Source organism: Poecilia reticulata, linkage group LG15 (assembly GCF_000633615.1).
Source record: "Poecilia reticulata strain Guanapo linkage group LG15, Guppy_female_1.0+MT, whole genome shotgun sequence".
NCBI lineage: Eukaryota > Metazoa > Chordata > Actinopteri > Cyprinodontiformes > Poeciliidae > Poecilia > Poecilia reticulata.
The window spans coordinates 25,743,437-25,754,042 of NC_024345.1; the positions used below are offsets into that span (position 1 = coordinate 25,743,437).

General features: G+C 37.5%; 1 protein-coding gene across 1 annotated transcript in view; it reads right to left on the reverse strand.

Moving 5' to 3' along the window:
• Positions 1–9,602, reverse strand: part of egln1a (egl-9 family hypoxia-inducible factor 1a) — a 23,813-nt gene extending 14,211 nt beyond the window's left edge. Inside the window, exon 1 of the mRNA XM_008430241.2 lies at positions 8,535–9,602. Coding sequence (XP_008428463.1) covers positions 8,535–9,233 — 699 coding nt within the window. The 5' untranslated portion in view covers positions 9,234–9,602. The remainder of the gene's footprint in view (positions 1–8,534) is intronic.
• Between the last annotated feature and the right edge of the window lie 1,004 nt (positions 9,603–10,606).

Consider the following 10,606-nt stretch of genomic DNA (forward strand, 5'->3'; position numbering starts at 1 on the left):
CCCCCCCCCCAAAAAAAAAATAAAAATAAAAATCAAGCTTCTGTTTGTAACGCAAGCAAAATTTGAAAAAGTTTAAGGGATATGAATACTTTACATCTTAATGTGCTGCAGTAAAAAAAGTTTCATCATGCTTCTATTGCTCTGTCCTCAGCAACAAGGGGGCCAATAACAAAAAACAGACACCTCTGAAGGTGCAACAACCAATTAATTAATCCCAACAATTAATTAATCCTGAATGCATAAACCTGCTCTGCTTTAATTCACCACAAACTAATATTTAACTTCGAATGCAATTAAGGATGCTCAGACTGATCCCTCTGATTTATGGGTAAAACAATAAGCAGGAAAAAAAGTGGCACGCAAGGTGCTCCAAGCGGAAGGAAAGCTTTAGCATAATGTACGGCTGGCTCCGGTGGGAGTCGAGTGCCATTACAAGACTTCCTTCCCTCTCCATACCCTCTACAGCTTCAGGATTTAGGTCAACGGTCAACTTCCGTATGAAAACGCACTTCCACGCCTCGTCTGTCACATTTAAAATGACAAAAATAAACACGCAGTCACCTTCGACCCACAACTCAGACATGAGGGCAAGGATTGTGTCTAGAAGTGTCTCACTTTCCTAGTATTATCTTTAAGACTTCACGGAAAATAAGCTCTGTTGTGCAACATGCCAACATACCAGAAGTAGTCATTGGGTCAAACGGCATATTTTCTTGTCATTACAATTAGGGAAGAGTAAATGAAAAAAACATCTTGGAGGATTTGATTCCTTTTTTCAGATCATTGATCCGATGACTCATTCATTATGTGTCAATTCTTCTGCGAGAAAAAAAGAAAAAAAAGATGCTGCAGTTCATTGCTATAGTTATCCTCAAGTGTTTCCATTTATCATTACATCACAACCACAAAATTCAATGTATTTTACTGGGTTTTTACAAAATAACTCATAATTGTGAGGTGAAAAGAACTGGATACATGGTTTCTGAATTAAAAAAAACATATCTAAGAAAGTCATGTAGCTTTTCTATTTCATTTCATAAATATGCACTTATTTGTATTTACCCGTCGCATAAAATCCCAATAAAACATTTTGTGGATGCATGTAACAAATTTTGGAAAGGTTCAAGACATTAGAATATTATTATTGCAAGTCTTGGTGTATTCATTTATAATAACTACCGGTAATTAAGCTTTCACAAAATTCTTGATTTTCATGCTAACTGTATTTTTAGCAGCAGATAAGCAGATATCTGTGCTGAAACAACCCAGATGCTAACGCTACTCCACATGCTTTTATGTTGCAGACATGGTAATGGATGCATTACTTCAGGATGCGTCTTTCAGTAAGGCTGTTAGGGGAGTCAGAGGTCACCTTCTGCTTCAGTTTGGATTAAATAGGTTTCTGCCAAATAAAACATGATCACTGTAGTGCCTTTGTAAACTACTGCGTAAGAAAAGTCCAGGAAAATTCCTGCAAAAACGCATGCTAGACAGATTTGTACTTGTTAACTAGAGTCAATTGGAGAGTCTTAAAAGTACAATTTGCAGTTTGGCAAAGAACATTTGCAAAGCTGTCCTGAAGTCGCTCCGCTTTGAGTCACTATGCTGCTGATAAATTACACCTTGATTTATGCCTTAAAACCCATAAATAAAGATGCACTGGAGCTAGGGCAGTCATCCAGCTGCCAGCCGTGTTTTTGAGTTAAAAAATGTCTAAAGTTGACAACAAATTTGAAAATATCACTTGATAGCTATGCATTATTGGAAGACTAGAAGATTAATGCCTAAACATCAACTATAAAGCCTTTAAAAAAAGGAAATAAAAAATAAAAAAATCAAGATAAATCAACAATTCCAAGAATGGTGGGTACACAAAATAATTTCTATTCCCAATTTTCATTTCAGTTTCATATTTTAACTGCTTTAAAACCAAGTTACTGGATCATGAGATTTGTTTTCCAATCTGGTACGCTACATTTAAAATCCACTCCACCAATACATTTGCTTTACAGATGCAGCCCAAGACCCTAACCGCTATGAAACCATGGGTTCTCCCAGTGTATTATAAGCATGGCGGGCCACCAGGCTTTACTTGTGCCACCACCAGGCTTGGCATTGCTTATTTATTTAAGTTTTTTTAAATGTGTGCAATTTTTACCACTTTATAGTTGGTGTTCAGATATTAATCTTGCACATTCATAATTATGAAGTGATATTTTCAAACGTTATGTCAACTTTAAACATTTCTTAACTCAAAAACACGACGGGCCGCTGGATGAATGACTGCTGAGCGCCCCAACCACCGGGTTTAAAAAGTTTTCTGGAGGAAACTTTGTGAAACAATATGAGATAAATGCTGTATTGGTTTGATTTCACTGTTTTCAATCACATTCTGAGCTAATTTTATGCCATGGACGAAAATGTTTCCTCAGATTCGAGCTCCTGTAGAAGAATGTCGTCTACATAAACTGCCCAGGTTTCAGCAATCCAGTTGAAATGCACATAATAATCCAGGTCGATAAAATGGTTCCGGGAGGATAATTACTGGAGGAAAAAAAACAAACATTCAGGAACTCATAGTGGAAACGTGCCTTAAGTCTTTGTTTTTGTGGCTTCAGTGCCGCTCCAGTTAGAGTCTGAAACTTGAGTCACCATTTCTGCCAGGAATCGGCCCATGCTTGCACATTTCAGAGAAGCCGTTCTCACTTCAACATGGAGGAAGGTCAACATTCTATATGCACAACAAACATGTTGTTTATAAAATCTTTAAACTTCCTAATAATATCATAATGGACACAGAAAGCGGCCAACATGCAGGGAAACGTCTGTGGAATGTTATCAAGTGAGAAACGGAACCAAACACAATGGCATTAAATACAGTATATATTTGGGCAAAATCTTTTCCTCCCGTCTCTTCCAATCTGAAATGTGCTGACATTGTTTCGTGTTCTTTTGAGTCACTGATAGTCATGACTCATAATTTGTGCAAGTCATGCCGTTTTTTTGCCGGTCATAGTCCAAGCCGAATATTTGCCAAAACAGTGAGGAAGTAAAGCACAACCTGGAATGATGATTCCAGCTAGAGGGGATCAAACTAAATAATATATAATAATATCTAAAACATATCACAATTCCTAGTCCTGGGAATTCTGAAATGATTAAAAATGCTAAAAAAAAAATTTCAACTGAAAATGAGTTTTAAATTGTACAGCATATCGCATTACATGTCCACTTGGCCACCACATAGCTGTCTTATGATTGTTCATATTTTAATGTAAATGCACTTTGTATAAGAACAAAGTCTGTAGCTTTGTTTTAAGGCAAAGTTTTAGAGATTTACATGCACTATAACTGTAAAGTCTGTATTTTATTTTCAGTCAAAACGCAGTGCAATATGTTAAACTGAAGTCTGCTTAATTTTTGTAAATTTATATTTTGAATAATTTTTTTTATTTATTTAATGTCAGGCAGCTAAGCTAACCCAATACCCGTAACTTAAGTTGCACAATTTGGTCCAGAAACCTATTTTTGTTTAAATAAAAACATATGAATATGATACATTATGGAAAATGATTGGATTGTTTTAAATAAATATTGTTTTTGCTTGTCAGCCACATACAGTTGAAACCAACTGCATGTGGTTTCAATACAGTTGGTATAGGGAGAAAAAAATGTAATTCCCTTCACTGTCTGAAGTTAAATCAGATCAAAATTCTTTTTTTAAGTTAGCTAGAATTACCAAAATTATTTATATTTGCTAAATGCCACAAAATGTTTCTTGCAACTTTCCTTGAATTCAATCGTTTACATATATTTGGTCAGTATCAGAGATAAACTGTCTTTAAAACTTTGAAAATCATTTCTATGTTTTATCATGAGTATAAAAATCGGAATCAAATCTCTTGTGTTTCTTGAATATATTGTGGTTTTCAATTTATAGTTGTGTTTAGTGATTTGCTGCACTTCAGGACCTCCTTACTAGACACACAAAGAATCACATTTCTGTCTGAAAGTTTTACGTTTTATTTCTTAAATTTAGAAATCTTTAAAAAAAAAAAAATAAATCAGGAAAAACTCAAGCTCAGAAGCAAAGATGGCTTCTGTCTGAGTGTCCTTCAGGTTTTCTTTCCTTTACAGACAAAAATAAAGTAGAAAGTATCTGGGAAAGGTATATATAACAATAATTTAATGTATTAGACTAGCGGTTCTCAACGTGGGCGGTACCGCCCCCCAGGGGGCGTTCAGAGGACAGCAGGGGGCGCTGGCGGACATTTTTACAAAAGGGGGGCGCTGGGATGCCTTTGGGGCGTTTGGCGAAGGTAAACTTTACACCTTATATCCACAACAATACCAGTTTAGACTTTGAGCAACTTGGTAAAACTGTATTGTGTAACATTAAATCATGCTTGACTGCAACGGTATCGATGGCAGCTCTTCTTCTATTCAGTGTTTGTAGCTTCATGGCGCAGCTCCGCTCCGCATCAGTTCAGCGTTACAACGGCTGAGGACGCTGCTGTGATTCACTTTGTCTGGTATTTATGTAGGCTACATATGTTTAGGCAGTTCTGTGATCATGTCAAAGCAGCAATTTATATTAAAAAGTGTTTTATTTCCAATTGAAAGCTGCCCGCTTCCATGGAAGGACAACAGAAAATCAAACATGTAATTACTAAAATTACGATGCCCTCACTTTGTATCCCTCTGAAAAATGAACCCATTTAAATAAAGAAATAAAGAAATCCCTCCATGAGTGACACCACGATAGAGAGCGTTCATTTTATAGCGTTAACAACGGCGCTGTAAGTGGTCCGGTATGAAATGGGGGTGATAGAACAACACAGCACTTTTAAATTTCAATAATCAGTCATTGTTTCCGTTGTTTTAAAAGGTTTATGTCAGTCTGCCTTTTCCCCATCGATACGTTTCCTGACCGCCCTAAACCTTAGGGGGTAAAAAAAAAAAAAAAAAAACGCTGAGCACATTGCGCAAAACTCTGAAACAGGAGAAGCGGGACATAAAAAGGAGCGACGAACTAGATGTGAATTATGGCATAAAAACGGAGAATCCGAAGCTGAACAGTGAAGAATCAACACATGATGTGAAACACATGATGATTAGGAGGCGCAGCAGGTGATGAGTGAAGATTACTGATGGTCAATAAACGATAAAATAAATCTAGCAACAGGAAAGAAACTAGAGTGGACATAGCATTAAAACAAGAGAGGATAATATTAATCAAAGAAAACTAAATGGAAATGAATGAAAAACAAAATGCAAGAATAAACTAAGAAACTAAAGTAAATACAGAGGAATAAACTGGTATGGCAAGACCTTTAGAGCAATAATTAATACAGAGACTGTATGGCAAGAATAAACAGACACTATTTCCAGATAAAAGGTAAAATAATATTGTTGAAGTGCCATGGGCAGGGGCGCAACTACACATTATTCATGAGGATGCGAAAACATAAATCGGCGCCACCCCCCCACGAAGGACCGTAGAAACATACGCTCGCCTCCCCCCCAACCCCCTCCTCCAGACGCCGATACGTTTAGGGCAAAACTCGCTACATTTACCCCGTTATGTGCGCGAGGTGAAGGAGCGTTACGCGCGCTGAGGTGTCCGGAAAACATAATCGTGCGTCGAATCAAAACATCTACAATAATGATAATAACATTAAATAATAAAATAATTGTCAGTGCAAGTAGTCTACAAATTCTTTGGTGGGGGGCGGTGAGGGACCTGGATAAAGGCTAGGGGGGCGCTGACCCGAAAAAGGTTGAGAAACACTGTTTTAGACTGTCGTCAGCTTTTTCTCACTTCTCAAATGAAGAGTTCAACTCGCACATGCAGAGTTTCCCTGTGAGAGGTGGAAGAGGAAAAGGCCAGGAGCTGCTCTGTTCCTCCCGGGTTTAGTCTCAAGCGAAGAGGTCAAAGTGACCAGATCTGGTTAAAAAAAGCGCTGCAGGTAATATGCAACCCGACAACCAAGAAGACGCCAAACCAGCTTTGCTTCGGCCTGATCGGAACCACAGGAAATCTTACGTTGTTTTCTTAGAAACAGCCTCAGAGAAAGAAACACAACCTGGTCAGTGCACTTTGAACTTTGACAACTGAAACGTTCCTCTCTTTGTGGGACGGCTCCGTCTGACCACTTATCTGGTTGTTGTTCATTTGAACAGCGGGACACCTTGCCTGTGTTGGACTGGGTCAGTCAAATATAGAGCAACATTCCTGTAATTTATTCACTGCTTTAACCAAAATCAGGCTACAGTTTTCTAAATAGTAACACCTTTAATTAGAGCACTATTTCAGATTTTTCCGCACTTAAATTTTTACATTTTATGTCTATTTTCTACATTTAGGCTGTACCATATATTATAACAACACTAGTAGCGTACATCCATGACTCTTTTTGCATCTTTTTGAGCTTTAGCGTCTCATCCAATAAAAACATACACCCTTAAAATACTTATTTTTAGTTACCTGCATGTTTTTTTAGTTTTTGGGGAAACGTTACAAATCTCTCCCACTGACATCAAATCAGGAATAAATTACTCTAAACTGCATAGAGATTCTTTAAATTGCATCTTTAGATCTTTAACCTGACCAAACTAAAAAAGTAAAGTTGCATTACGAACGACTTATCTAAATTAGAGCATCAATCAACCGGATGCGTCTGGATGCAATTTTGTTTAGTTTAGTAAAAAAAAGGAAGAAAAAAAAGCAAAACATTTAAACACTTAAAATATATGTTTTGATGTATAAATAAAAAAATCAAATTTTTACAAGTTGTTACAGTGATCCACTTGGTATTAAATTTTTTTTTAGTTTATTTCAAGTGCAATGGGCAAGGAGTCAGAAAAAATGGAGAAAGAGATAAAACATTTAGAATAAAGGGAGATAAGAATATTGGATAGAAAAAAATTATAGAGAATGCAAGAAAACATCCTAAAAGTCTCCCCCTACACCTGCAGAAAGAGAGAAAAAACAGAGAGTGGAGACACCACAGTGACTAACAACATATGCAAACACCTTTAAATGAGGGCAATCCTGTAATTTCTTTTTTTTTTTTTTTTGTTTAGACTCAAAACTATTCGATCCATAAAGAAATCAATCGCATTTCTTTCTTTTAAGTGTTGGATAGCACCTTCAGAAAGAAAATAAAAAACAAGCTTGCAGGTCAAAATTCAAAGAAATGCATCAATCAATTTGCCACAGATTGAAATCAGCCAACATAACCAATTGGCAGGTTGAATATTAAAAAATCAGATTCCTTCCAACTCATCAAAATGCTTTAAAAATGAACAACTCCCCTCTATTTTTTATTATAAACACATAAATCAAGAGCAAATACTTTGATGCACTTAAAACAAGACTATTGATATTTATTTTTTTCTGTATTCAGCAAAATTGCTGTGAAAATTGCTACATAAAGTCAACTGCCTGCTATTTCATAATTGACAAATAAAACCAAAAGCCACAGTCAACCAAGAAAAGCTTGATGGGTGCAACTGAATTTTCCCTTTTGATTACCGCATCAACCATTCACCTGTTGAAGACTCAATCAGTAAACAAAATGACATGAAGATGTACCAGTAAATCAATTTGTCCCTCATCTATTCATTTAAATCAAGAAAACATGGAGAAAAAAAGATAAATCAACCACTGCTATGTTGAACCACATTTCAAAGAACAAAACTCAGTATCAGCAGGTCGGGCTTATTAAAGATCGGTAATCAGCGATCAGTCAGAAAACTACAATCAGTGCACCCTTACTTTTTTATCGTATGTTCCTTAAGAGAAATAAAAATGAACAAAAATAAAAGAGTAGGAAATTAGTAATAGCCAAAAGAAAACCTGATTGGTGCAACACAATGTTGATTCTGTTTCATTTAACTCTTTATAACAAGGGTGTCAAACTCATTTTCGTTTTGAGCCAAATCAAGATCATAAATGCTCTTAAAGGCCCGGTTGTGCCAGAATGTATTGATAAAACCTGTTAAACTGTTAAAAATATAACTGAATTATTAAAATTAAAAAATGTTGAGCATCTTTTCAGTGCCTCTGAAATTTTTACAATTGTTTTTGTAATTTTTTGCAATAAAAATCAAAGTATTTGTGGAACTAATTTGGAAATATTTGCAATATTTGCACTTATTTATGACGGTAAATGTGACTTTTTTATTACTTGCTGTTTAGAGCATGGACTATAATCTGACATATTAAGGCTGACGCAGCTGCAAGAAAATGCAGGGACTGATTGATATAATTTGGCAGTAAACAGATAAGAACTGTATTGACTTGACTGATAACATAATATTTAACCAGACTTAATGTTTAGTTTAGAATCTAGAGAGCCAGTTTTGAGTTATAAGTACATTATGAATAAACCAGAATGATTAGTGTACATCTAAGTCAGGGATGATGCATTTTAAGTGAAACACAACAGACCCTGATGACTGCATGAATGTTTCTGATTCAATTAATGATGACGATGTGTGTGTGTGTGTGTACCTGCTGTCATACTTACTTTTGTCCTTCCATTTATAGTGTAGTTCCCCAGTTTGCCATTACAGTGTCTGATTAAATCGTCCATCCGACTCATTAGGAAGCTGATCTTCTCGCAGTTAGACTCTGTCCCGTCTATCCACGTGATTTTGTCCCCTCGGATGTCTTTAGTGGAGTCGCTCTTCTGGCTCACCAGCTGGCCGTCTGTGAACCTGCCCGTCTTGTACAGAGACTTGACGTTCTCCAAAATGCCCTGTCCGGTGTCTACTCCTAGGAAGTTGTCCACCACGCAGATGCCGTGCTTGTTCATGCAGGGGACGATGCACTCCGTTGCGAGTTTCTGAGGGGAGAGGCTGGTCTGGCCGTTAGGCGTGGTGGGGGTGTTAGACCCCAGTTCTCCTGGTCCATCCTCGTCAGCAGGTGCTTCTGTGCTTGGAGTTGGTGGTACCCCTGTGCAGGGGGTTGCAGAATCCCCCTGCTCCGTGCTTATCTTTTCTCGTTGTTTCCTGCTGTCCCCCGCCGACGGACCGTCCTCAGGATTCTGTTTCGGCTTGTCCGCCTCCTTACAAATCAGCTTGTGTTTCTTCCAGTCCTGCTTCTGGTGCTCTTTGCTGCAGTAGAAGGAACTCCGGCACCGACCGCACTTTAAAAGGTTCTCCATTCTTCCACAAAGTTCACAGACCTGTCTGTCGCGGTCCAGATCGCTCTGCTGCTTCTCCATGTTGGGAGGCTGCAGCGGGGTGTACTGCTCCTTTAAGTCCGATCCTTCACACGCGCCCTGCAGCTAACCGTCAACTTTGGAAAAAGACCCGCTGCTTCTGCCTCGCTGCGCCGAGCGAAGCGGGGGAATAAAACTCAAAAAGTCGGCATTTTACCGGACTCATTCCGTCTCCACGCGGTCCTACCAATGAAGTAAGACAACAATGTGCTCCCACGGACGAGTATTGAGGGGTGGGTCGAGGTCTCCGCGAGGCATTTCAACGGGCTAGCTGTTGATATCGCTGTGTTGCGTGTCGTAGCTACGTGTGTACTGTTAGTCACTGACCCAGCCCACCGTCACGTAGGAAAACAAGCTCCGCCCTCAGCGCTGCCTTCAAGGGTTGACGGACAAATGCATTTTAGAGACACGTGTCTCCAAAGTTAAACCGAAATGAATCAGTAATACTCGTTTATTCTATAAATCTATTCAAAGTAGCTTTATTTTCCAATACTTAAAAAGTAATGGAGATATACAATTTGTATTTTATTTCAGCTTCAACAAAGCTCAATGTAAGTCCTGGAAGTCCGACTGGAATGCATCAATATGCAAAGCATTCAACTCATGGATAACACAATAATATATAGCTAACTGCAAATTTTGACAAATGCATTAGCCTACAACCAATATTTTACTAAATAAATTAGGTTTATTTAGATTACTCCTTTTGTTAGAACAGAATAATCATATTTTAAAAATGTGCTAATTAATGAAATGCCAACAAATCTTCACATTGATTACTGAGAACAGCATGTGTGTAATTGACGTCCTATTTTAATTTTTAAAAAAGTGGAATGAACAAAAACCCCACAATGTTATTGGAGATAAAGTTAAAAATCCCGGATGGCATTAAACAGCCAGGATAACACTCAATGCATAACGATCCATAAAGATAAATATTAGTGGATAAAGTTTAACATTGCGGACAACGTTAAGCTTCGAAGATAAACATTGGAAACAACCTTACACGAATTATGAATTTGATTGCAAGTCTGCAAATCTTGGAACCATAAAACGTGTTTGTAATAACACAGTGTCAACGTTCATAACAATATCAACATCCGGCGCGCCCGGTTCAACGCATCAACTATAAATCTGGTCTTTTTTCCGATTTGATATGACTGCGTCATTTTTTTTCGTCCTGGAAGTAAAGCCATATGTGAAAATGTAAGGAGTAGAAAGTAGAGATATTTCTCTTAAAATGTAGGGAGTAAAAGTAAAAAAGACGTCAGTAAGATAAATCAAGTAAAGTACAGATACTTGAAAAATGTACGTAAGTATACATGTTACTTTCTTACTTTACAACTCTTCCTTGAAGTCGTATACGTTTCTGCATT